Below are 25,856 nucleotides of genomic sequence, written 5' to 3'. Positions count from 1 at the left end.
TGACTGCGGCAGAGGCGTCCAAGCTAACGACCGGCCTCCGCAGAGCCGACAGGGTTCAGCAACGCCGCCAAGGGGTTGGCGCGTGCCGTATCCGGACCTGAGGTTGACAAAAGTGGGCGCTTTCATCCACGATTGCCCAGATCAAGACGCATCGTGCGGCCGTGATTCGCTGTGATGTGCTGTTGCCCATGCCTCGAGCTCCGCTTCAACGACACCCCAAATCTTGACACAGCCAAATTCGTGGAAATCCAGTCCAACGTCGGACATTTTCCTCCTCCATGCTGAAAACCTTGTGGACTTGTGTAGTCTACGCTACCACTCTAGACGCAGTTCGTCCCCAAAAAAACCTGGTGTCTCTCCGGATGAGACAGAGTTGACGCAGGCTAAATTACCGGCCTTTCGCTGGTTGCCGTACGGAATCAGCCCGGCAGTGAGCGGCGGGAGGCATGGTGAAGAACTAATTTGATGGCGGCTGTTGTTACCGAACGTGGCTCAACTTGCCATCTTCTGGCTAGGCTGATGAGGACTGGTTTGTTATCCCCGTCTCACATGTCGAGAGCACGAGATGCAATCGGCCGACTGACTGCCGGAAAACCGAAGGAAGTTGTAGTTGCTCCCCCACAGATAGCTGGTACCTGATTTCCATTGATTAGCAGTTTGCGACGCCAAGACGCGGGATGTTACTTGGACGCGCCCAACCATCCAGAGGCCATCATACGGTCCACGTACCGTGCGGATGAAGAGATAGACAAGAAACAAACCACGATAAACAAAGACAAAAGAAGAAAGACCTGCGTCCTCCGCTGCACAATGCTCGTCGATGATCTCGGGTTTATTGGATGTGGATCTGCCAGCGCAACAGCCAGCAGCATGAGCGGGGAATGAGAAAAACGAGAAAAAGCTGGTATTTTCCCCTGCTGTGGCTTAAGACCTGCCCTGATCTGGCAAATGGGAAACACTATCAGTCAGTACATTGGCCCCTCTTCCAGCGGTCAACTTCTTTCTGTTCTTGGGTTGTTTTGTTCCTTCCACTTCATATACAAAAGTCCCTTCCCCAACCTCCTTCTGATGCATGAAAATTATCGTTCTCAATTGGCAGTGGTGATGTCACAATACGATGTTAAAAGCTCCGGCCTCTCCACTCTTCCCGCAAGGCTAACTTTCAGCTAGCGCCATATTCCCGCCAAGCTGGAGCTAGAAAAGAACAAGTGGAGTGGCTTTGCAGGGGCGAATGTCACCCCACAAGTGCACGTCCCTCATCGAGGCTGCCATGGGCCGAACCTGAAGCTGACCACTGTTCAACCATCATGCCTTCCACATTTGGCACCAATGCATTTATGCACGCCTTTCTTGGGCTTGTGTTTGTTTGAAGACTCGATGAGGAAGGACAGTCCACCTCCGGACGCCTCAACTGCCCGCCTCGGCGCCTCTTCCAAGACGTTGACAATGACAACCGTCACAACTGTAAGCAATATGAGACAGACAGTGGAAACATACAGATACGAACATGTTCACTTTTTGATCTGATAACTGCAGCAGAAAAGAGCTGGACTTACCCAACCCTGCCAGGATATCCTTGCCTTCTGAACCTGTACCATTTACCGGCTCGCAGACGGGCGAGAACCAAGCTGTCAGCGTGAGCCCGACAACGAGTAAGACTACTAGACCATGAAGAAAATACTATCTACACCAGGCCCAACTATCCAGGAAGCTAGTTAGTCCTGGTAACTCGTTGACAACTGACAACCTCCTATGCTTCAACATCTGGGACCCAAAATGGCATCAAGCCTCAATATCCCTGGCAAGCAACATCTTCGGCTTGTACAAGTATCTCTGCAGATTGGAACCCCCCCAAGAGAAAGAAAAAACGGAAAAGAAAAGAAAAGGGTCAAAAAAGAGACGGTGTTCACATTTTTATGCTATCCCACCCATTCAACGCCTGTAGCAACGTTTTAATATCTACCTCAAGCACAAACACTATACTCCAAGGTAGATCTTCGCACCAGAATAGTAGAAATAACTCCACCGACCCGCTTTCGACCTCCGTGTCTCAAAAAGCTCTTTCCTATCCTTTACATCATCCAAAAGTCCAGTCCCTCCCACAGTGTAACACCCCCCAGATGTACCCAACACTCAGTCAAAGAAACATCACCTTCTTCCTTAGCTTCACCGCTTACAACCCACACCACAGCCTACCATCTTCGCCCCGGCCACAGTATCATAAAGACTTTACAAACACACACATTCCCTTGCAATAAAAGACGTCGGTGTGAAGTCATAGTAAATAAATTTCATAAAGAGTCATTGCTATCGAGTAGCTAACGCTATAGCCAAAAGCCACCTCCCTGTTTTCATTATCCACGTAACCCATTCCAAACCAACCCCCATCCGCTAGAAAGAAAAAACACTCTCGCCTCATTCATACATTAACCTACATATCGCCACCCCACCCCAATCACATCCTCCGTCCAAGATACCCCTTCCCCCCACTGGCACCACTCCCGCTTCCACTCCTACCACCACTCATCCACTTCTCCACCCCTTTCCCTTTTACCACTGATCCATCCATCTCGCCATTCCCCCCACTAGCACCACTCCCACTTGCACTCCCGCTCCTCCTCGTCTCCCTCTCCACCCCTTTCCCTTTCACCTGTGATCCATCCATCTCCCCCTTCTTCTTCCCCCTCATGACTTCATCCCCCCCCTCCTCCTTAATCCCCATCAACCACCCCACACCCGCCAACACCTTTGCCAACCCCCTAATCACCTCCCTGACAGGCAACATCAAAACCCAAACCGCCCCCCCCAAACACCACCCCACCAAATCCCACTCCGTCCCCTTCCGCCCCCTCCCCGCAACAACAGCACTCAAGCTAATAGCATCATCCACCCTCTGCCTCAGATCCCTCAACCTCCCCTCCGTGTGCACCGCCAGGACCCTAGCCTTCTTCTCATACCTCCTAACAGCTCTATTCAACGCATCAATATCAGGCTGTATCTGATTCCTCACCTCCCTGACAAGACTGGCATGCACCCGCCTCGTGTCTGCCTCCACTGGTGACGGAGCATTGGTCAGTCCCCGTGTTTCGAGTTCATCCAACCTTGCAATCAACTCCCTCCATTGATTCATCGTGACTTTTTCCTGCCGGTAGGGGTTGGAGTTGCTGTGGACCAGTCTCTGGAGGTGGAGCGTCTGGGCCTGGATAAGCTTCATAAAGTGTGACACGGGCGATATCTCCGCCGCAATAAAAAAGATGACAAGGTTAAAGTTTGACACCAACCCTTCCGAGCCTCGCGACAAAAGGTTCCGGCCGTGGTGGAGCATCCAAGCCGCCAACCCGGGGGCGACAAAGCAAGCCAATAAAGCAGCACACTCCAGAAGACCGAGCAGCGTGAGGGCTTGGCTGGCGGTTTTGGCGCGGCGGTCCATCTTGCTGGTCTGGGGATCTGGTTGTGATGGCTGTTGTTCATCCGGCCCGGGGTTCTGTTGCCGAGGGCTGACAGCATCATCACTCCCGCTTTCGTCCTGAAAAGCACTCTCCACAACTGACCCCTCCTCCTCCCGAACCTGCTGTGACGCATGATACCACTTCCACGGCACCGTTACCGACCAGTGCAAAAACACGGCCGCCAGCCCCAACAAAATGAGGTCGGTGATAACCGAGCTGCCATTTTTGAAGACTAGCCCCACCAATGCCGGGAGGAGGGCAAATACTAAGGGAAGTGTCGCTCCCCATGATACCTCGCTTTGGTGTATAAACGGCCCTGGATCGAGAATCTCATCGTGAAGGCCACGCCCGGCTTCGTTCAAGCTGTACACTGAGAAAGTGGAGCTTCGACGTCGGCCGTGGTCGTCCTCGAAAGCGCTGGGGGCGGTACCACCGGACATTGGTGACCGGTGCCCGGAGTGGACAGACTCCGACTCCTCGTGCATGGTTTCCAGGGCCGTTGATATGCCCTGGGAACTTGGACCAGGGCATGAGTCCAACGAGGTCGTGAGTCTTAGGCGATGATTCATGACTGGGATATGGAAGAAATGTTCCCCTTGATGTGATGGCAGGGATGCCCAGTGTCTCGGTTCAGCTGGAGGGCGTGACGTAGCGATGGGTGGTATTATACTGGCAAGACGCATGTAACAGAACGAAACAACAACAAGATAATAAATCTTTTTCAAAAAGCGGTTGGAAAAGTCATAATGGTGACAGGAATAAACAGAACAAGAACCAACAGTTGAGCTTCGAGAGAATTGGAGAGAGGTGGGTGACGGCATTGACCTGCCCGTTCTTTCCCCACCTGAATAAGCTTTGCGGGGTCCCGCGTTAGGTGCCGGCCTCCCGGCGCCTTCCCCACATCTTCAGCGGGGGATCTGTTACGTTCCCCTAATGATTTTCTGTGGTGATACCCTAGTTGCAGTTTTGGATATGTACCTTCCTTCCAGGTTGTCTGCTTGCACTTGGTAGGCGCGCATTGTATTTTAAAGCATCAAGGACGTGGGAATGGGCACATTAAAGAGGCGGGCAGGTTTGGAAAGAAATACCCTTGCTAAGTTGAAGAATTGTTGCTCGGTGAGCAAGTATGGGAATGGAGCGGCCAGTCGAACGGCTCGTGGGGGATAAAGTTTAGGATTTTGCAGAGATATAACACGGGGCGGTAATGCCTCGGAGGGTGGTTTGGTCAAGTGGTATTATGGTACGCTCTGTTTACTCACGAAACCAGATCACACCGAAGAGAGATACGTAGTTGTTTTGACTGTTATCAACCGATGGGTTCGATTCCACTTTCAGGCGCTGAACTCTTTTTCTGTTTTTGCTCCAAGACCCTTTTTAGGATCACTTTTTATGAGCATTGTCGACCGGCTTATAGCCAGGCCATGCATGGTTCACGTTTCTTCTGTTTGGCTCTCCAGGCAAATTTGAAGTTGACGTTTTCTCTCGACTCGACTCGACAAACTCTGCGATAGAGTCTCAGATGTAACAATCAACCCGGACTTGAAGTGCTAGAACCGAAATGAAAAAGAATGATGCAGAAGAACTCTTCCTCTACGTAAAAAGACAACGGACAAGAATGTTGATTTCACGACTGATCCACCTACGTGGAACACACACAAATTAGGCAGTGTCTATCTAGCAAGTGAATGAGGCTCAATGAATTCAAAAGTCTCTGGCATCGAAGCTATAGCTATGAAACTCATCAGTTAACCCCCCGAAGATGACCATCCTGTGAAGTTGTGTTGATGAAGATCGTGCTGCCAAGATAGACACAGCCGCCAGCTGCCGCCGGGTGGCACATGTAAAAGCCGCGGCACTCCAACACTTCGTCGCAAATCAGAGGTCGGCGTCACGCTGTGTCGGCCATCACAGTGATTTCCAATTTATCCCGTAGTCCAATCGTTTTCATTTCTAGAGAGTATTCCATCAAGTCCGCATCCCACGCCGCCGACCACTGTCAATCGTTTATCCCCTGGGCCACGACTCCGACAAGATTGGCAGTCGGCAATCCACAGGCGCGATACAAGATTTTACTAGCAGGGAGGATACTAACTGCTAGTAATTTTGATGAGCTGATTGTGATTGCACCAGCCGAAGATTGCGCCTGCCCACCGTCTCCAGACACTTACACATTCTGTACCTAGAGGAGGCCGTCCCCGAGACGGCCATCCCTAGAATATCTTTCCGACGGCTTCCCACGCGCCCCCCCACGAGCAAGATACCGCCCTAGATGCGTCAACCGCCGCCCGACCGACCCAGCACACAAACACGAGTCTGTCGTCTCCGCCGACCAAGCAGCCCCCTTACCCCTTCGATTCTCCCGCGCCCGCCGCTCCGCCATTCGAACCAGTAACGCCCGGCCGGCCGTTGCGCAGAAAAAGCAGTTTGTTACGGCGGGGCCGACCCAGCGCCCAGGAATCATCCTTCCCTGATCAGTCCCCATTCCAGACCCGCGGTACCCCTTTCCACCGACCACTCCAACGAACCTCGCCCGCCCGTCTGTGGAACCCCACCAACTCGACCCCGAGAACACCAACCTCTTCCGACGGCACTGCTCGCAGACGCCGTGCTCCGTCTTCACCTCCTCCTCCGCCCGTCCCGCTGACAGTTACCCCTATCACTGCCGAGGAGCCCAGCAGGGCCGCCGCTGGTGAGCACCCACTTTTACAGAGTCCCGAACAGCGACCGCGTCAATCCATCTCAAACCGGATCAGTCTTCACCTCGAACGCAACGCCGGCGCCGAGCAACGCATCAGCCTTCCGCCATCGGTTCGCGCCACACCTTCACCCTCGCCGATCGAGGCTTGCCATCCAGGGCCATCCTTTTTGCGGCAACAGCCCCCATCCCAGCACCTCTTCTCCGTGTCCGAATTCCGAAAAACCAGAAGCCGCGGCCAGAGCATCTCGTCACGTCTTCGAGTACCATTCGGTCTCAGTTTTGATCAATCGACAGCAAAACACCAGAGGGGAGACAGCAAAGGAAAAGGAAAAGGCAAAGAAGTCATGGCGCCACCACCATTACCGTCCCAGCCGGACAACAATGTCGGCGCAGGAGATCGTTACTCCCGTGACCTGGAACGTGGGCCGGATGTGGCCAACCCGCGTCTGTCCATGGCCTCCCGCATGTCAGGCATCGGCTCCGAAATGTCATCTGACTCCTCCATCATGGGCGACCCAGATGAGCAACCTGACAATGGCGAGGAATGGGGCCCCCAACATCCCTGCTACCCACATCTGAACCCTCACGTGCCGATAGACTCGCCAGAATACACCACCACACGTGTAATCCGCATCCGTAGGGACTGGCTGTTGGAAGGTGACCTCGCCCCGACGTTCTCCAACCTCTACCCGGACATCTTGGACCCAGCAGGAGTAAGCGAGCAGGAATTTAGGAGAGTAATAGAAAAACTCAACAGCGAGCTCGTGCCGGCCTTTAGCGCGTACAACTGGAGGAACATTTTGGATGGTGTACTCGGTTTGGCGACGGGGTGGTTGTGGGACGACTTTGGACTTACGGGGGTGAAGAGCAGGCTGAAGCGTTTGGAGAAGTGGATTGAAGAGTGGAATAAGGAGATGGAGAAGACGGTGAGGGCGGATCACCCTGGGGATGAGGGGGGGAATGTGATCCCGCCCAAGATCGTGCCGTTGAGGAGGACGGGGTACATGAGTGTGAGTTCTTGTTTCTTCTTGGGAGTTGGATGGGGTGGCAGATGGCTAACTTTGCGGGATAGCTTGATATTCAAATCCCCGATCCAGAAATCGCCCCGGCGTCGCCTACCATGTCTGGGGCCTCGGGCGGTGAGGGTGATGGGCAACCGCAAGTACCAGACTTGACGGTTCCTCCTCCTGCTTTGACTGCTTAGGGTTTTTTTTCGTTGGGTAATTTTTTTTTTTTTTGCACTAACCACTGTTATCGGTCTTGACATATCTTGTACGCGTATGACTGATGAGTTTTTTCGTTTTTCGTTGTTGTTGTTTTTTTTTCATCTTTGCACATAAGTTTTATCACTGTTACATACCCCCTTTTTTTTTTTTTTTTTTTTTTTTTTTTGGTGTTTAGTTATTTGTTGTTTGTTAGTTGGGTGGTGGGGGGTTGTAAGATGGGAAGTTGCTGATGAGATTCTGCTCTAATATACCACGGGACCATGAACCTAGGCGTTTGTTCTTTTTTCTGTTTGATCACTGACAGAGGGAGGCGGTGGTGATGTTGAGGTGATAGGATAGGAGAGGCAGAGGCTGCTAGGATATTTGAGTGGATGTATAGAGGAGAGGAGTTAATGCTATGATTCATAACCCCTATTGCCCTTCTCATCATTGATGTGTTACTGGTATTTTTGCCTTGCTCCCCTGCAGTGGACAGAATAATTGGTGCTTTACAAGTAGTAAGCCAATGTACATCATATGCTGAACCATGCCTTGATAGAAAGTGAACAGGCCTCTTGACTATTTTGAAGGCCTCTTGACTATTTTTTGAAGCCATATTGACTATCTTTTAAGGCCTCTCGACAATCTTTCAAACACCATTTTGTTTTTAAAAAGCTACAAGTTGACAAAGATTGCACATTTACTGACTTGCAGTGCCAATTCTTCTGTTTGTTCACAGCCTGACAGTGAGGATGGCTTATGCAACCCGCATGTACCCGCCCAGAGCCACATGCGTATCCTTGCCTTTCATTCATCCACAAACCCACAATGCCATTCTCAACTTTTTGAGGACGAAAAAAAAAACCCACAATAGTAGCGCCCATTGATCCACAGTGATAATCAGAGTTTTCGTCCACAGCAAACATCAAGAGGTGATTAACAAGCTGCATGGCGCAGCGGAAGCGCGCCGGGCTCATAACCCGGAGGTCACTCGATCGAAACGAGTTGCAGCTAATCTTTCCATTTTTTGCATGTTTTTTTTTGGTTCAGGCAATCCAAGTTATTAGCATCAACGAGGCTGCAACCAGGCAGTTCATGATAATCAATTAAGATACAGCACTCATGGGCAACGCTGAAAAGCGCTCGACATTATTGTTCTCCTAATCTCACCAAATTTCCTTGAACATCTTGGCTGTCAAACCACTCGACGGCATCGGGAGACCACAGACGTAACCCTACTGGGCTGACTTCTACCTACACCCAGTATTCTCCGAGCAGCCTGCAGCAATCCCACGAACGCTCATGCAGCAGGCTACCATGCCTAGCCAGCATGGCAGACTAGTCAGATACGTTGCAATTTCATTGCGTGCCCATTCTCTTCTCCTACCTAGACCACCGGAAACGAACACAAGCAACAAAGAGCGCCCCTCCCGTCTCGCGGTAATTAGATAGGCATATTCCAGGTAGCACCGTAAAACCTATATGGAAACTGTCTGCAAATCCGGTTCTGGGATATAAGTCAAGTAGGTTGGGTAGGTGTCGACACCTTCTAGAAACCTCTCGATCCTGTCTGTCACTTGCAAGCACCTCTTGGCTCGTTTGCTCTGGCTCCTGCTTGCTAGGTTATAACATCACTCCCATCTGATGTCAAGCGGCAGGTGTGTGTGTGTGTGTGTGCACATTTTCTTGTCAATAAGGGCATTTTAGACTTTCTTGCTTCCCAACCCCGCGCTGCGCACGCACTATTTGACTGACTTGACAAACTGTCGCTTTGTTGCTATCGACTTTGGGAAAGCTATACACCACCACCCCGCTTCACGACCTCAACACCACCACCACCAGCTTTGAAGCCTCGATTCGGTGGCTGTGATAACTTTGATCACCTTGTCAACAAAACCTTTTCTCTCTCTCTCCAGATAACCAACCCCCCCCCCTCCAGCCCAGTGAAAATGTCCCTCCTCCACGGCGGCTGCCAATGCGGTCGGAATATCTACATTGTGCAATTCCCCAAACAAGAAACACCGTCTTCTTCGACGGGTAGTCAAGCTGCTCGTCTGCTGTTTAATCAACGTACGCACCCCCCCCCCCTCCTCCCCTCCCCATTATCTCCCCCCTTTACATCCCAAGCTAACCACCCCCTCTCAGGCCACCCCCTCACCCCCCTCCTCCGCGTTCCCCTCTCGTCCTACCGCTCCCTCACCCTCCCCGTCCTCCCAGACGAGTCCCACTCGTTGATTCACCGGTCTTATACACCCCCCAACGCACCGAATACTCTGCATACGTTTTGCGGGTACTGCGGGACGCCGCTGTCGTATCACACTTCGAGTCCTGAGGGGGAGGGGGAGTATATACAAGTTACTGTCAACTCCCTCTGGGAGAGCGATTTGGGCAAGATTGATAACCTGACTGGTACGTCGCCTGGTGATAGTGATGCTGAGGAGGAGGGAAAGGGACAAACGGGGAATGATGGGTTGGAGGTGAAGAGGGGGAGTGATTGGTTTGAGGGGTTGGTGGAGGGGAGTAGATTGGGGAGGTTGAGGAGACGGGAGATGAGGAGGGTTGTGAGGGAAGAGAGGGGAGCCCGGGCGGTTAGAAGGGTTGAGTATGAGATTAGTGAGTGGGTTGATGGGGACGAACTGGAGGGAGAGACTGAGGGGGAAGGGGGGAGGAAGAGGAAGTTTGAGTTGGCGGAAGGGGGTGGTGGGAGGGAGATGGGCCGTTGAGGGGGGGGCATGATGGTGAGGTTGATGGTGACCGGTAAAAAAAAAAAAGGGGGCGTGGTTGTGCTAAGGAACTCAGTTGGTATTGCTTGGGTTGGTTTTTCTTCGGTATGGTGAATCGGGGTCTTATTGATCATCTCTTCTAGAGAGGACAACAGTACAAGTGGGGCTTTGTTTGCAGAGATAGGGAAGGGGCATATCTGGAGTTTATTACACAGTAATTATCACATCTTTATTACGAGTTGTTGAAAGAGAGAACTAACTTACTTTACTTAACTTTACCGATTGTAAGAATAGTGTCAGGTGGTTGTCTGGTTTTGGACCGACATCAAGACACAAATATGGCAACACCAAGACACCAGACAGGAACAATCAAAACAAAACAAGATGTTGGGTCACCGCCAGAGAATATAATCATCGGAACGAGTTTACCGTCTCTCTCTCTCTCTCACTCTCTCTCTCAACCCGAAGATATCCCGAAGCAAGTGCTCGGCTGAGTAGATCGTAAAATAAATTCATGCAGGTCCGGCTTGCCGGGAGATGCAAGGAATGAGGGAGGGATCAAAAGGGACGGTGTTCCGGACGAACAAGCAAAGTTGAAGCCTGTTCCGGGTGGGTTGATGATCACTGAGGGATGTGAATCGTCAGTTCGGCCGAGGATTAGCCACAGCCGGCATTTTGCCATACGCGACACCGCTTTTTGTATCTAGGAGTTTGGTTGTTTTCGCGTAGATACTCCGGGCGGCAGGTTGAAGAGGCTCATCTCGGCAGCGCGGGCGGTGTCCTGCCGTTGATTGAATTGCCACCCCTGCCTGTTGAGAGGGGGGAGGGACTCGTGATCGATAAACTTGAAGAGTTTCCCCGAGGTTTACCCAGCCGGAAGGGCGCTTGATCCTTTGCGGCCCGGGATTCCGAAAAGCGGGCTGTGGGTTGGGAGAGAGTTGATCAGTTGGTGGAGGGGGAAAAGTGTTGGTGGGGTTTTGCGCGGGTTTTAAAGGATAATATCATTTTGTGGTTCACATGAGATGTGTTGTTGTTGAAGAGGGGTTTCGAACGGGGCAGTCTTTTTCATGAGAGAGAACAGTGCTGGGCTGGGTCTTTTGCGGCTCTACGAGAAAGCCTTGCTGTAAGGTACGGGAAACAAAAACTGGGGTTTGCTGCTGCTGCCGGGGGTAGGACCGTTTCGACCGTCTTTCTGGAATCACTGGGCGAATGCCAAAAGTCCGGATCTTTCTTTGCTTTCCTCCGACGCTTGAGGCTGGGCGGGAGGTTGTGATTGGGTTACGCATATGTGTTTGATCGTGGGAAAGGGTCCCCCCTCCCTCTCCGCTTCCACGGGGTCTGCAGGTCACTTTTGTGAGGAAACACAATCACAATGTTACCCCCATGCCCCATATCTCCTCCATCTTGTTGTTGCTTGAGCTAACACGCAAGAAAACTGATATTACCCCGCGGTGGAGAAGCAGACAAACTGGGGTCCTTGACCCGGTCTTACAGCGGTATGCGTACCATGATGCAAGTGCGCAACGCGGCTAGGTACAAACCCGCCCATCTCAGCCTATGCCTAGCCTTTTTCTCGGTGTCGACGGTCCGAAACACGGGAGAATGGGGGGGACAATGGGAGGAGTAACGGCCATGAAACCCATGGCAGCATATCAGAGGTTTGTGTATATATAACACATGTCCTCCCCCCTCCCCAAATCTGTGTGGCTGCTTGAGAGATTCTGTCTTCAATCTACACCTCCCCTAGAAACAAAAGAGTTAGCTGCCCATCATGTCTCTTCCCAGTGATTTCCTGTGGGGTTTCGCTACCGCTGCGTGAGTTTGTCCCTCATCCACCTCTTATCTGCCTTACCCACCTCATCAGCATGGCTGACGTTGTTCTCCCTCACACACAGGTACCAGATCGAGGGTTCCGCTGATGTCGATGGCCGTGGCCCCTCCATTTGGGACACCTTCTGTGCCATCCCCGGCAAGATCGCTGATGGCAGCTCCGGTGCCGTCGCTTGTGACTCGTACAAGCGCACCAAGGAGGACATTGACCTCCTGAAGTCGTTGGGCGCCAAGGCCTACCGCTTCTCCATCTCCTGGTCCCGCGTCATCCCCCTCGGTGGCCGCAACGACCCCGTCAACCAGAAGGGTCTTGACCACTACGTCAAGTTCGTCGACGACCTCCTCGAGGCCGGCATCACCCCCTTCATCACCCTCTTCCACTGGGATCTCCCCGACGCCCTCGACAAGCGCTACGGCGGCTTCCTCAACAAGGAGGAGTTCACCGCCGACTTTGAGAACTACGCCCGCGTCCTCTTCAAGGCCATCCCCAAGTGCAAGCACTGGATCACCTTCAACGAGCCCTGGTGCACCTCCATCCTCGGCTACAACTCTGGCTATTTCGCCCCCGGCCACACCTCTGACCGCACCCGCTCCGCCGTCGGCGACAGCGCCCGCGAGTGCTGGATCGTCGGCCACAACATCCTCATCGCCCACGGCAAGGCCGTCAAGGTCTACCGCGAGGAGTTCAAGCCCGTCAACGGCGGCGAGATCGGCATCACGCTGAACGGCGACGCCGTCCTCCCCTGGGACCCCGAGGACCCCGCCGACGTTGAGGCCTGCGACCGCAAGATCGAGTTCGCCATCTCGTGGTTTGCCGACCCCATCTACTTTGGCAAGTACCCCGACTCGATGCTCAAGCAACTCGGCGACCGCCTCCCCACTTTCACTCCTGAGGAGGTTGCGCTCGTCAAGGGCTCCAACGACTTTTATGGCATGAACCACTACACGGCCAACTACATCAAGCACAAGACCGGCACCCCTCCCGACGACGACTTCCTCGGCAACCTCGAGACGCTCTTCTATTCCAAGAGCGGCGAGTGCATCGGCCCCGAGACGCAGTCCTTCTGGCTCCGCCCCCACGCCCAGGGTTTCCGGGACTTGCTCAACTGGCTGAGCAAGAGGTACGGCTACCCCAAGATCTACGTCACCGAGAACGGCACCTCGCTCAAGGGCGAGAACGACATGAGCCTGGAGCAGATTGTCGAGGACGACTTTAGAGTCAAGTACTTTGACGACTATGTCCACGCCATGGCCAAGGCCTTCTCCGAGGATGGCGTCAACGTCCGGGGTTACCTGGCCTGGTCGCTGATGGACAACTTTGAGTGGGCTGAGGGGTACGAGACGAGGTTTGGTGTGACGTATGTCGACTATGAGAATGATCAGAAGAGATACCCCAAGAAGAGCGCCAAGGCGATGAAGCCGCTGTTTGAGAGCTTGATTAAGAAGGAGTAAGAAGGGGTTCGTGGAACATGGGATGGATGGGTGGAATAGCGAGCATTGATAGTTTTTCCTTTTTTTTCTTTCTTTTTTTTTTTTTTTGTATGTGTGTATGACATGGAATGGAAATGTCCTTCCCAAAGGGAAGAGGATGATGAGATGAAGATTGATGGGTAGTTGATTACCTGGTCCTTGATGTGTGAATGTGAATGTGAAGATGAAACGACATAATGCTTGTTATTCCGATGTGGTTGCGAGGCTGACCCTGCCGCGAATAGCATCTCCCCGAAAGAGCGATTCGATGTCGTTGCCACTTTCCAGGCTTTGGTTGATGATGCTGGCCCAGGTTAGCTTGCTGAGAAAAAACAACGTGGGCTGCTCCGTAGAGGCCAAGATTGGGGAACTGTGGGGTAATTCCAGGTACGGTTTTCTGAGAAGGGACTAGACTTAGACCGGAACGTGGGGTGAAACCCTTGTTTTCCTCTGACAAGTTTGCCTTCTCTGGATATATTTTCCGTCTCAACTCTTGCTCTCTCTCTCTCTTTGGAATACGAACACTTGATGATAAATAGAAAGAGTTGAACATGTGAGAATGAGGAGCGGCAATCACCGGCACCTCCGCCCTCTCGGTCGGTCAAGTGGATTACCCCAATCCGGCCTAGCCCTGGGCATTGCGCGGATGCGGGGAAGTTGGCCCGCTTGGCGATCCTGTTGCTTGCACACGGCGGCGGCACGCTGTGGTCCCGGGGCCGCGCTGTTCAAGCTTTGTGGACTCTGTGTGGGCTTCTCGATGCCGAGGAAAGGAACCCCCCCTTTGAACACGGTTATGCTGGAGATGTGATGTAGGTATGGGGTGCCCCGGACGGCTGGATGTTTTACCTGTTTTTGAGACTGTCATATATATATATATATATATATATATATGTAACTATACCTCACCTCTCCTCACCTCTCCTCCCCTCTCCTCTCTTCTCCTCTCCTCTCCCCATCCTCTCTTTTCTGTTGCTGCTACTAGGTACTAGGTGTTCGCTCGCTCGTCGCTGGTTCCCTGTTCCCCCTTTCTCCTTGTCCCCTCGCTGTTGACGTGGTCGTTGGCGTGTTGCTATCGTCTGTTTTTTCACTGGTTTGGTTTTTTTGGTCTCTCGGTCCAACGGCTTTTTCCCCATCTTTGGTTACTACTAGTTCACCGGTGTTTGTCGTTGCTTGGTTCCCATCCGCCGTCACCGTCAACCCTCATCGTCATTCACAATGTCAGGCCCCTCCAACCGCCTCAGAAACGTCCTCGGCCACATCTTCCACTCGGCTACCCCTGAATCAGTACCCCACCACTTCTCCCACCTCTCGCCAACTTACTTCCTCGAACGCGCCGCAGCCATTGAGCCCGATGCCGAGGCCGTCTACCATGTGACAGCCAACAACAAGATCCTCCGGCGGTCCTACATGGAGCTCGCTGACCGTGCCCGTGGGCTGGCGTACTACTTCCGCAAGCATGGCTACAAGCGCATTGGTCTGCTAGCACCCAACACGCCGGCGTTTTTGGAGAGCATCTTTGGGATTGTTGCTGCTGGGGGTGTGATTGTGCCAGTAAACTACAGGCTGAAACCAGATGATATCACCTACATCTTCGACTTTGCCGAGGTGGACTGCATCATTGTCGACAAGGAGTATGAGAATCTGTTGAAGGCCTTTACAGAATCTCACCCCAATGTCAAAATCATCGTTGATCTTGTAAGCCCCCCACGCTCTCTCATCTCCCGTAAAAGCTAATAACTAACAATATCAGGACACCGACGCAACAGAAGGCGTCCTCTCCGGCCCCTTTGACGAAGCAGTCCTCGAAGGCCTCATCCTCGACCGCACCACCGGCTCAAAAGGCTGGTCAGACCTCATCTCAGCCCGCGTCCCCGACGAAGATTCCACCATCGCCCTCCCTTTCACCTCTGGCACAACCTCCCGCCCAAAGGGGGTAATCTACACCCACCGCGGGGCCTACCTGGCAACCATGGCCAACATTGTCGAGTCGGGCCTCAACCTCCCAGATGGCAGGTGCAAGTATCTCTGGACCCTCCCCATGTTCCACGCCGTAGGCTGGACCTTTCCCTGGGCCATCACCGCCGTGAGGGGAACCCACGTCTGTCTGAGGAAGATAGACTACCCGCTTATCTGGTCTCTTCTCAAAAACGAGGGGGTCACCCACTTCAACGCAGCACCAACAGTCAACACCCTTTTGTGCGCCGACCCCAACGCCGAAGTCCTCCCCAGCCCAGTCCGTGTCACTGTTGCTGCGTCCCCCCCAACAGCGAGGTTATTCGAGCAAATGACCGCATTAAACCTCTACCCTGTCCACGTCTATGGTCTTACCGAAACATACGGTCCAATCACCAGGGGTTACCTCCTACCAGAATGGGACCTCCTGCCCCCCCACGAGAAGTTTGCAAAAATGGCAAGGCAAGGTCATGGATTTCTCACCTCGCTTGGTGTGCGTGTCGTCAAGACGGCCGAGGATGGGAGTAGCCTAGGCGGGGAGCCGGTAGACGTTGCCAAGAACGGAAAGGAAGTAGGCGAGATTGTTTTTGAGGGGAATATCTGCTGCAAGGGGTACTACAAAGACCCGGAGGCGACGAGGAAGCTCTTTGAGGGGGGTGTTCTCCGCTCTGGGGACCTGGCAGTCTGGTGTGAGGATGGGAGTATTTTGATTCAAGATAGGCAGAAGGATATCATTATCTCTGGTTAGTTCCCCTTCCAAACCCCCAACCCAAAAAAAAAAAACAAACAACCTGACAATTTTTGTTTGTTTTATATAGGTGGTGAAAACATCTCCTCTGTCGCCCTTGAATCAATGCTAGTCGAGCACCCCTCCGTCCTCGAAGCCGGCGTCGTCGCAGTGCCAGACTCTCACTGGGGGGAGAGGCCAAAGGCTTACCTCACAGTCAAGCAAGGACAGACGATTGACGAAAAGGAGTTTATCGACTGGGCGAAACACCAGAGCAGTATCAGTAAATTCATGGTGCCGAGGGAGGTGGAGGTGGTGAGGGAGTTGCCAAAGACGAGCACGGGGAAGATAAAGAAGAACGTACTTCGGGACTGGGCCAGGAAGGGGACGCCCGGGGATGTTAAACTTTGAGTGAGTGAGGGGGGTGGTGTTTGTAAAGGGGTTTATTCAGGGAACTATATAATTAGCGAGCAAAGGCGGTTTATAGGTTATGCATTTTATTTATCATCAGCAATGATTGTTATGCATAAAGTCGAAGAAGTCCCCAGAACCAACAGCTTATTAATGCTACGTGGAATATTACATGCTTGGAAACTACGGAAGGAGCGCTTTTAGTAACTTGGTACGAGTGATGACACAAAACGGGCAAAATAATGAGCACCAAAGCAAGTAGGTTACCTCTATTATAGTGTAAACTATACCTTGAAGGATAATTATTAAGCCTTTAAAGATAGCTAAAAAGCCTATTGGTTTTCCTCGGAGGCATGGCTCACAATATGATATAAGTTAACTGACTTTTGCTGTGCCAATTGTTGTGTGCAGAGGGTGCTGATATAGCTACAAAACTGAAACACAGATCCTGAACACTGACTTTGAACGAGCCTTGATTTTTCTATGTTCTGGTAGTTTCTCGGAGGCTTGACTTGATCACTTCAACCTCACTCATCCGCCCCACAATCATCCACAATAGTACTGAGCTCTCAGATCCATCCTTCAACCCAAACCAAACCCGTTACGTTATCGGTGCTCGAAAAGCCTTGCTAGTCAACTAAACGAAGTAGCCTCACGACGATCATAAAACTATAAAATAACCTACAGCAGTTAGTATCTATGTACACGTATGTATGAAGAAAGCAGGGGTGCTTGTATGTTGATACTGGGTAAAGTCAAGTGAAGAAAGCTTACCATATCCCGCAACTGCATCTGGTCGTCCACCTTGCGATTGATTCTCAGTTCAAACTTGTTCATCTTTGCGTTCACGTCTTGCCGCAATGCTTCATGCTTCTCGCTCAGAATTTTTGGAGGTATTGGTGATCTCCCGAGAAAGTTGATTGTACAGGACACCCATGTGCTGCTCGAGACCATCGATTCAAGCCTCAATCCTGCCGATTGCAGTATTAATAGTCGAGATCCTGCTGTTGTTGTTGCCCAGTATTGTGTGCCTGAGATTTTTTATCTGTCAAATTGTGTGAGGTTGTTGAGACTTAGCGTGGGCCATCGAGGTTGTCCATTCGGCTATTGATGCTGGCGAAGCCCGTCTCGATAGGTCTTGAGTTGGTTAATGTGCAGATCCATGTAGGCCTTTATTTTCTGGGTAAACTAGGACAAATTGAAACTGTCCATTTTGGAATTGGTCTGTGTATCTTGAGAGATGGTGTGTGGTGTGGTTCGACGGTGATGCTCGGATAGCTGAAGCAAAGATAAGATGGTGCGTTGCAGACTGTTCTGAACCAGTGAAGGTGATGAGGTGTAGCCTGTTCTGAACCAGAGAGTAGATTTTGGGATGCAATTGGGAGAGGCAGATGGTGGCAGGTATTTAAACTTTGTGATAGTTGTCGATTTTTAAGCAAGTAGGCTTGACTTTCGAGCAAGTGGGCTTGACTTTCGAGCAAGAGAGGCAAGAGGGCTTAAACTTACACAGGATTAAAGAGAACTTTGGACAAGAGCGTGACATTCTGCCCCAAACTTTATTAGTTGTTTCCACTGAGGCGCGAAAGTTTCCCAACATGGACGGCATACATAGGTACTTACATGGACGGCATACTCGTGGTAGGGGAAATTGGGGCTGCAAACTAAGTCAACACTCGATAATATTTCACAGTTTTGTGGTTTCCCTGTTAGCCACTTGTTCACTAGGCCTAATTTGGGGAGCATAAGAATAAGACAACCAAACGTATGTTTCTTTATGTGTGCTGTCCAGCCGCACACTCGGGAGCGTTGTAGGTGGTGCTCCGAGATAAAAGTGAACAAAAGAGTTGACCCCTCGATACACCCCCACCTTTCTAGGGGCTCTCCTGGCCCAAGCTTTTCCCTGCAAGCCAAAAGCCACCTGCTGTCCTGGAAGCCACACCGCCCGGCAGTTCAGCTACTGCCCCAGAGCCGCCAAGAAAGGGACACGGACCACCAATTTAGCTTGTCGCGTCACGGCGCCGATTCCCTTTCAGAGGCGCGCCGAGTGGAAGTTCTTTCGACGCCGCCTTCAATTTTGTCTCCGACAACCTCCAGTCACCCACAACGCCATCCAAACCATCTCCGAGACTTTGGACAGGAAACCATCACCATGGCCGCCATGTACGTTGTTTACTTCTGAACTCCATTTCTATGCGCCTGATCGCTTGAGCTTCCCAGACTGACCGCTGCGCAGTGAGAGTTTCGACAACATTTACCTGGACCTGTCCAAGGAACACGGAAAGTGCAGATTCGCGGAGACCGGTCTCGGCTGGAAGCCAGTAGGCGGCGGCGACACCTTCACACTCGATCAGGGCAACATTGGCGGTGCGCAATGGAGCAGAGCCGCCAAGGGCTACGAGATCAAGATTCTGCAGAGGAATTCGGGCATCATTCAACTAGACGGTTTTCAGCAAGAGGTGGGTGCCTAATTTTCGACATTGACATAAGCCGAGACAGCTGCTGACAGCCCCCCGCCCCAACAGGACTACGAGCGCTTGAGCAAAATCTTCAAGAACTGGTATAGCACGAACCTAGAAAACAAGGAGCATTCGCTGCGCGGCTGGAACTGGGGCAAGGCCGAGTTTGGAAAGGCGGAGCTCACATTCAACGTCCAGAACCGTCCCGCCTTCGAAATCCCCTACTCTGAAATCTCCAACACCAACCTTGCCGGCAGAAACGAAATCGCTGTCGAGTTTGCTGTTGGCGAGGGTGGGAAACCCGGTCAGAATGGTGCCACCCCTGGAAAGGGAAAGAAGGCGTCCGCCGGCAAGGACCAGATGGTCGAGATGAGGTTCTACATTCCAGGAACAACCACCCGGAAAGAGGCCGAGGGCGGTGATGCTGGCAGCGATGCAGACGAGGAAGAGAAGAACGCCGTCACTCTCTTCTACGACACCCTCATTGAGAAGGCCGAGATTGGCGAGTCGGCCGGCGACACGATTGCCACCTTCCTCGATGTCTTGCACCTCACGCCAAGAGGTCGTTTCGATATCGATATGTACGATACATCCTTTCGTCTTCGCGGCAAGACATACGACTACAAGATCCAGTACGAAGCCATCAAGAAGTTCATGGTTCTTCCCAAGCCCGACGAGGTTCACTATCTCCTCTGCATCGGGCTGGATCCACCCTTGCGCCAGGGTCAGACCAGGTATCCATTCCTTGTGATGCAGTTCAAGACGGACGAGGAAGTGACGCTGGATCTGAACCTCCCTGAAGAAGACCTCAACGAGAAGTACAAGGGCAAGCTCGAGTCTCATTACGAGCAGCCCCTGCACAGCGTGGTGGCCCAGATTTTTAGAGGACTTGCGGGCAAGAAGATTCTCTCACCTGCCAAAAACTTCCAGACACACCGGGCCCAGTCCGGCATCAAGTGTTCGATCAAGGCCAGCGAGGGCTTCTTGTACTGCCTGGAAAAGGCGTTCATGTTCGTGCCCAAGCCAGCCACCTACATCGCATACGATCAAACGCAGTCCATCACCTTCTCTCGCGTTGGGGGAGCTGTCTCCGCCCTGTCGACGTTTGATATAACAGTCCACATGAAGGGCGGCGGCAACTCGCAGTTTAGCAACATCAACCGTGAAGATCTTAAGGGACTCGAGGACTTCTTCCAGTACAAGGGTCTTCGCGTTAAGAACGAAATCGATGAGGATGCCAACATGCTTGCTGCGGCCATGAGAGCGGAGGACATGGCCAGCTCAGATGAGGAAGTGGTCCAGAACAAGGCCGATCGCGGCTCGGCCGACGAAGATGAGGAGAGCGTGGATGAGGACTTCCAGGCTGACTCGGACAGCGACGTCGCCGAGGAATATGACAGCAATCACGAAAGTGATGGTTCAGGCAGCGGAGAGAGTGATGTTGATAATGAGGTGGATGATGACGAAGACGAGGAGATGGAAGATGCTGAAGAGGAGGAGGAAGAGCGGCCAAAGAAGAAGAAGAAGACTGGTTGAGTCAGCGGGGGGACGGTCTTGGATTGGGGTAGTTATGAGGAAGGAAATAAGGGGTCTGTTTTGGAGCCAATGTATCTGGTTATGGCGTTGGGGGTTTGGCAAAGGATTTATGAATATCCGTATGCAGTGTATCACAATGGGCATTCATTGTCTTGTGTTCTAGAGAGGAGAGAGAGATGGTGGCACGTGCGCGTGCCCCACCAATTCAGGTGGCAGTCTGGAAGCCTGGCCTTTTACTGTAGAGGTTGACTTTTTTGACTCCCTCTGCCCCACCATCTTTTGCAGCATCCCATTTCCATCCACCGCTTTGTTTCCCCAGATTGAGAACGAGTCGAAGTAGAAACAAACTTCCAAGCAACTCACGCCGCGGCTGTACACACTGAACAAGAGTGTGTCTTTAACTGTGCACTGTCTCCATCCGAACAACCCCCCATCCCTCACCGCCGCCCTACCTTACTTATTCCCCGCAGACCATGGAGGCCAACTGAAGCAAGGTCGACTCATGTATCTTCGGCGCCACATCTGCCGTATCTGAGAATGCCGAGTGCTCTTCCACCACAGCTTCCAGAGTTATAGCAGCCTCGCGTCAAAAATAATAGCCCACCGAAATATAAAGACTCCGAATCCCTCGCCATACACCACATTAACCACTGTCCGGCAATGGACGCCCAGGTAAGCCCTTGATCTAGTTCCCCGCAAAAAGCGCCCAATCTCCCAACCCCGCTACCACCAGAGGAGGGATAACTGTCGCCGTCGTCTGGGCCGTGTCGCATGACCATGCTAACATGCTCTGCCCTCATAGATCGAGAATGCGATCGAGGTCGCCTGGAACCCTAGTTCCAGCCAGGAGCTCAAGGGCCAGGCTTTCGAGTACCTTAACCAGCTGCGAGTAGACCCCCAGGCCTGGCAGGTCTGCATCAGGCTCTTTACCCGATCCCCCCCAGCGTCCGAAGTCGTACGACTAGTCTCGCTTGAAATCATAAACAATGCCGTTCATTCAGAAGCCCTGGATGCAGCCGGTCTCGTGTACCTGAAGCAGTCTCTCCTCGAATATATCGGACGGACATACACGAGCAACACCCAAAGTCAGGTCGACCCAGCACATCTCCAAAACAAGCTGACGCAAACCCTCACATACCTCTTTGTCTTCTTGTACAGGGAACACTGGAGCAGCTTCGTTCAGGACTTTTATGCCATTGCCCAGAATGACAACCTCCCTGGCGTCATATTATACCTCCGCATTCTCAGCTCGATTCACGACGAGATTGCCGACTTGATGCTCAGCCGGCAGGAGCAGGAGGCGAAGAGAAACAGTGATCTCAAGGACCTTATTCGTGAGCGAGATATGGCCAAAATTGCCACGTCATGGACCGATATTCTGTCTCGGTACAGCAACCAGCACGATGGAGTCGTTGAGATGACGCTCAAAATCATTGGGAAATGGGTGAGCTGGATCGACATCTCGCTGGTCATCAACCAACAAATGCTCGGTCTTCTGCTGCCCTTGGTCGGGAGGTCAAATGCTTCAGGTGGCGAGGATAAGGTCAGAGATATAGCTGTTGACACCTTTACCGAGATTGTCAGCAAGAAAATGAAGGCGAGCGACAAGATCGAGATGATCAACTTCTTGCAGCTTCGCGAAATCATCACAGAATTGCTGGCCAGTCCCCCACTCAATGAGTGGAAGGGAACCTCCCAGTACGACACGGATCTGGCCGAGGTGGTCGCCAAGCTTGTCAACGCTGTCATGTCAGATATTGTTCGCGTGCTTGAGGACGGCAAGGTTGACAACGATACGAGGGCGAAGGCTGAGCAGCTTATGCAATACTTCCTGCCGTCCCTGCTCCGCTTGTTCTCGGACGAGTACGACGAGGTCTGCTCGACAGTTATTCCCTCATTAACCGACCTCCTCACTTTCCTTAGAAAAGTCGGGACTCTTCCGGCGACCTATGCCGAAATGCTTCCTCCCATCCTGAACGCCATAGTTCTCAAGATGAGGTACGACGAGACGTCCAACTGGGGCCTCGAAGACGAGCAAACAGACGAAGCAGAATTTCTGGAGCTGCGTAAGAGGCTGCAAATTCTCCAAAAGAGCGTTGCTGCCGTTGATGAGAACCTTTGCATGGAGTTCATGAGCAACCTAGTCGGAAACATGTTTTCCACCCTCCAGCAACAAGGGTCTCAGATGGACTGGAGAGATCTGGACCTGGCGCTTCACGAAATGTACCTGTTTGGAGAGCTTGCGCTGCCCAACATGGGACTGGCTGCCAAGAGTCAGCCAAACCCTGTAGCCGCGGAGCGCCTGGCTCTCATGATGAGCAAGATGGTTGATTCTGGTAAGTTTTCTTCCCGTCTTGAATACGAGCAATGCTGACACGTCAAAGGTATTGCCAACTACGCCCACCCAGCTATCTTGCTCCAGTACATGGAGATTTGCGTCCGCTATCACAGCTTCTTCGAGTCTCACCAAAACTACATCCCCCGGGTCCTTGAGAACTTCGTAAGGCTGGTGCACCATGAGCACGTCAGGGTGCGCACACGCTCTTGGTACCTGTTCTTGCGCTTCGTCAAGACTTTGAGGGCGCAGGTGGGCAATGTCGCCAAGACTGTGATCGAGTCCATCAGCGACTTGCTGCCCATCAAGGCTGAGGTCCCTAGTAATGACGCAGACGACGACATGTCCTCTGATGAGTCGGATCACTCTGCCGATGCCGTCTTCAATGGCCAGCTCTACTTGTTTGAGGCTGTTGGGTGCGTGTCTGCTACATCTGCCACCCCTGTTGCCGACCAGGCCTTGTACGCTCGGTCTGTCATGGAGCCTCTATTCTCAGATATGAGCGTCCACCTCGAAAGAGCCAAGGCCGGGGATGCGCAAGCCATTCTCCAGATTCACCACATTATCATGGCCCTCGGTACTTTGGCCAATGGTTTTGCCGACACGCCCCTTGGCCACACCAAGGCGCGGGCTCAGCCAGCACAGGAGATCTCGGCCGAGTTTACAAGAGCTTCCGAGGCGATCCTGATTGCTTTGAACCAGCTCAATACGAGTGATGAGATCCGGGCAGCCTGCCGGTCTGCCTTCTCCCGCCTGCTCAGCGTCCTCGGCTCTGCCGTTCTTCCACAATTGCCACAGTGGATCGAAGGCCTGCTCTCTCGCAGCTCCAGCAAGGACGAGATGGCTATGTTCCTTCGTCTGCTGGAGCAGATTGTATACAACTTCAAGGGAGAGATTTCCAACATTCTCGATCTTCTCCTTACACCACTTCTTCAGCGGGTCTTTGGTGGCCTTTCTGAGCCGATCAACGGCACCGATGATGAAATTCAGCTTCAGGAGCTGAGGCGGGAATACGTTTCTTTTGTTCAGGTTATCTTCATGAATGATCTTGGAGGCGTTTTGGTGTCTGCGGCCAACCAGGGTAACTTTGAGTCTCTTGTGTCGTCCATCTTCAGCGTCGCCAAGAACCTCAACCACGGGAACCTTGTGGCCAGCCGGATCGCCTTTAACGTTCTCAGCCGCATGATTACGCAGTGGGGTGGTCCCGACATCATCAACCCGGGTGAGAACCCAGTCGCTACCGGCCCTCCCTCTCCCACCATCCCCGGCTTTGAGCAGTTTATGCTCTCCCAGTTCCACGGCGTGTGCTGGGACGTTTTGCAGGACGGAGGGTTCCGACCGAGCAGCGACGCGACATCTAGACAGATCCTCAACGAAATCGCCGGCATCCAGCAGGCCATCTGGATGAAGACGGCGGATTTATATATCAGCCATGTCCAAAACCAGCTTGGTCAGGACAGCAATGACTTTTTGCGGACGCTGACGACGACGACGGGGCGCAAGCCACTGGTCGATTGGTTTTTGGCTCTGCTCAAGGGCCGGAAGTAGGTTCTGGCTTGCAAGAGGCCAGTGTGGCTGTTGTGTACTATTTAGATAGAGGAGGAAATGGAGAGAAGGGGGGAAGGATGGGAGGGGTGGAGGTTTTGATTGATTGCCTATACAATTCCCCAAGAGCTTGTGCAGATACATATTTTCTTATGTCTTCAGAGAGACAAAAAATGATGCATTTCAGATGAATTCTTTTGTTGCGTCGTTGGTGTTGGTTATGGTTTGGTGAAGATGACGTGAGGGTTGTGAATCTTAGAGATGGTGTTGGCACTTCATTACGTGCGGCGTGGCACTTGGTGACGCGGCGCGGTAGAGTAAATAAAGTTGAAATGGCTTTTTTGGGGCTGCCGAAGTGTTTTGAAGAAACTGATATAGGCATCTCGATAAACTTGAAACTCTTTTGCCTCGCCGCCCACAATGACGTTCACAAACGACCAAGATAATATTCACAAGCAACCAGCATCGCCCGCCTGCCCGAAATGTACTACTACCAAACCGCTGCCGGGCGAGTACGGGTCCTCACAAGCTGGGAGACTGCCCAAATCGCAGGAACTTTGCCGCCTACTTTTCTGAGTCCCTCGGCTTGACATCCAGGTCGCAAATCAACAGTCTGTACTTATCGTCACACCACCAGACGGGACTGTATGCTGGGTGGGCTGAGGGTGTAGGGTATGTTGCCTCTCCCTTTTGCAGTCTCATTTTGGTTTCCGCTTGTGGTAATAGGGTCATCACATCATATTCACCTCTGTTGCAAACCCCTTATTTACTTCCCCCCAACCCCCTATCCGTTGCCCCACCAACCAACCCCCCCCCCCTTTTTAAAACCCACCTTCCCCCTACAGATTTCCCCCCCCCCCCTTCTCCCCCTCCCATTGGTACCATTCTACACCACTACCCACCTTGACCTCTGTTCGTGGGGGAAAAGTAGATTAGGAAGAGTTCTTGGGATTAGTTTACGGGAGGAAGAGGACCTTCAGGCGGGAAAGGACTCGTGACGGAGGAGGCTGACTGGGCTAAAGCACAGGATACAGATGAATGAAGAAATGTGACTCTGAGGTTGGGGCTGCTAATCATAAGCTCATGGTACATGCTTTATTTTAGACGAATCCACCGCGACTTCTCCGCCGTGTTCGTCCAAAAAATTCAAAATTCAAAAAGAACTCGGCTAAGTCCCTCCTGTTTACCCCTGAGTAGCAGGATATTTAGCAATGATGACAACCCTTGTCAAGAATCGCAAATTGCCTCTCCCAAAACCTTTCGTCCCAACAATATGATATGGGAAGGAGTATATGTACTCTCCTGCTCGCTCGCGCGCCCTGATCCGTCCGTCCCAGCGTACCTGACTCTCCCACTCGCTCGCTCACGCAGCCAACCAACCACCCGCAGGCCGGTCCGGCCCGGTCCGGTCCGTATGGAAGCGAAGATGACTTTCGCCCACGCCCCGCATGATACCTCTGCTTGGCCTGTGCCTCGGCTCTCCCAGCAGCAAGATCCTGCCTCTCTCGTCCACAACGA

The 25,856-nt window shown here is 52.4% G+C and overlaps 8 protein-coding genes and 1 non-coding gene across 9 annotated transcripts; 6 read left to right on the top strand and 3 right to left on the bottom strand.

Annotated features, from left to right (window-relative positions):
- Window positions 1-534: 534 nt before the first annotated feature.
- On the bottom strand, window positions 535-1,107 carry QC761_0110830 (uncharacterized protein; the record flags this gene model as incomplete). Its single annotated transcript, XM_062873218.1, has 2 exons — window positions 730-1,107; window positions 535-628 (listed from the first exon to the last, which is right to left on the bottom strand). Exons 1-2 carry the CDS (start codon window positions 870-872, stop codon window positions 535-537), a joined length of 237 nt encoding a protein of 78 aa, XP_062728663.1. The 5' UTR covers window positions 873-1,107.
- A 606-nt stretch (window positions 1,108-1,713) lies between these two features.
- Window positions 1,714-4,270, bottom strand: QC761_710540 (uncharacterized protein; the record flags this gene model as incomplete). The annotated part of the gene is made up of 1 exon (XM_062882602.1): window positions 1,714-4,270. The coding sequence occupies one exon, from the start codon at window positions 4,268-4,270 to the stop codon at window positions 2,456-2,458; it is 1,815 nt and encodes a 604-aa protein (XP_062728662.1). The 3' UTR covers window positions 1,714-2,455.
- Window positions 4,271-5,718: 1,448 nt separating this feature from the next.
- QC761_710530 (uncharacterized protein) lies at window positions 5,719-7,351 on the top strand (the record flags this gene model as incomplete). Its single annotated transcript, XM_062882601.1, has 3 exons — window positions 5,719-5,760; window positions 5,925-7,157; window positions 7,220-7,351. 3 exons carry the CDS (start codon window positions 5,719-5,721, stop codon window positions 7,349-7,351), a joined length of 1,407 nt encoding a protein of 468 aa, XP_062728661.1.
- A 943-nt stretch (window positions 7,352-8,294) lies between these two features.
- QC761_0110800 lies at window positions 8,295-8,366 on the bottom strand. The gene has a single exon. It is a non-coding gene; the product is annotated as a tRNA-Met (tRNA).
- Window positions 8,367-8,724: 358 nt separating this feature from the next.
- QC761_710525 (uncharacterized protein) lies at window positions 8,725-10,603 on the top strand. The gene is made up of 2 exons (XM_062882600.1): window positions 8,725-9,422; window positions 9,498-10,603. The coding sequence occupies exons 1-2, from the start codon at window positions 9,302-9,304 to the stop codon at window positions 10,073-10,075; spliced, it is 699 nt and encodes a 232-aa protein (XP_062728660.1). The 5' UTR covers window positions 8,725-9,301; the 3' UTR covers window positions 10,076-10,603.
- Window positions 10,604-10,768: 165 nt separating this feature from the next.
- Window positions 10,769-13,357, top strand: QC761_710520 (uncharacterized protein; the record flags this gene model as incomplete). The annotated part of the gene is made up of 2 exons (XM_062882599.1): window positions 10,769-11,890; window positions 11,971-13,357. The coding sequence occupies exons 1-2, from the start codon at window positions 11,847-11,849 to the stop codon at window positions 13,355-13,357; spliced, it is 1,431 nt and encodes a 476-aa protein (XP_062728659.1). The 5' UTR covers window positions 10,769-11,846.
- Window positions 13,358-14,590: 1,233 nt separating this feature from the next.
- Window positions 14,591-16,638, top strand: QC761_710510 (uncharacterized protein; the record flags this gene model as incomplete). The annotated part of the gene is made up of 3 exons (XM_062882598.1): window positions 14,591-15,070; window positions 15,126-16,071; window positions 16,147-16,638. The coding sequence occupies 3 exons, from the start codon at window positions 14,591-14,593 to the stop codon at window positions 16,464-16,466; spliced, it is 1,746 nt and encodes a 581-aa protein (XP_062728658.1). The 3' UTR covers window positions 16,467-16,638.
- Window positions 16,639-18,249: 1,611 nt separating this feature from the next.
- POB3 (FACT complex subunit) lies at window positions 18,250-20,458 on the top strand (the record flags this gene model as incomplete). Its single annotated transcript, XM_062882597.1, is given in 4 exon segments — window positions 18,250-18,313; window positions 18,326-18,626; window positions 18,700-18,922; window positions 18,989-20,458. The coding sequence occupies 3 exon segments, from the start codon at window positions 18,616-18,618 to the stop codon at window positions 20,456-20,458; spliced, it is 1,704 nt and encodes a 567-aa protein (XP_062728657.1). The 5' UTR covers window positions 18,250-18,313; window positions 18,326-18,615.
- Window positions 20,459-21,118: 660 nt separating this feature from the next.
- LOS1 (pre-tRNA nuclear export protein) lies at window positions 21,119-24,746 on the top strand (the record flags this gene model as incomplete). Its single annotated transcript, XM_062882596.1, has 3 exons — window positions 21,119-21,130; window positions 21,261-22,794; window positions 22,843-24,746. 3 exons carry the CDS (start codon window positions 21,119-21,121, stop codon window positions 24,339-24,341), a joined length of 3,045 nt encoding a protein of 1,014 aa, XP_062728656.1. The 3' UTR covers window positions 24,342-24,746.
- Between the last annotated feature and the right edge of the window lie 1,110 nt (window positions 24,747-25,856).

Source organism: Podospora bellae-mahoneyi, chromosome 7 (genome assembly GCF_035222275.1).
Source record: "Podospora bellae-mahoneyi strain CBS 112042 chromosome 7, whole genome shotgun sequence".
Taxonomy (NCBI): domain Eukaryota; kingdom Fungi; phylum Ascomycota; class Sordariomycetes; order Sordariales; family Podosporaceae; genus Podospora; species Podospora bellae-mahoneyi.
The sequence above is the reverse complement of the archived record's forward strand: the minus strand, read 5'-3'. Positions and strand labels throughout refer to the sequence as shown.

What these genes read in the sequence shown, in the direction of transcription:
- QC761_710525 (XM_062882600.1), top strand. Translation starts at nt 9,302, where the DNA reads ATGTCCCTCCTCCACGGCGGCTGCCAATGCGGTCGGAATATCTACATT. An exon ending in TCGTCTGCTGTTTAATCAAC is followed by an intron (nt 9,423 to 9,497) that starts GTACGCACCCCC and finishes ACCCCCTCTCAG; the next exon opens with GCCACCCCCTCACCCCCCTC.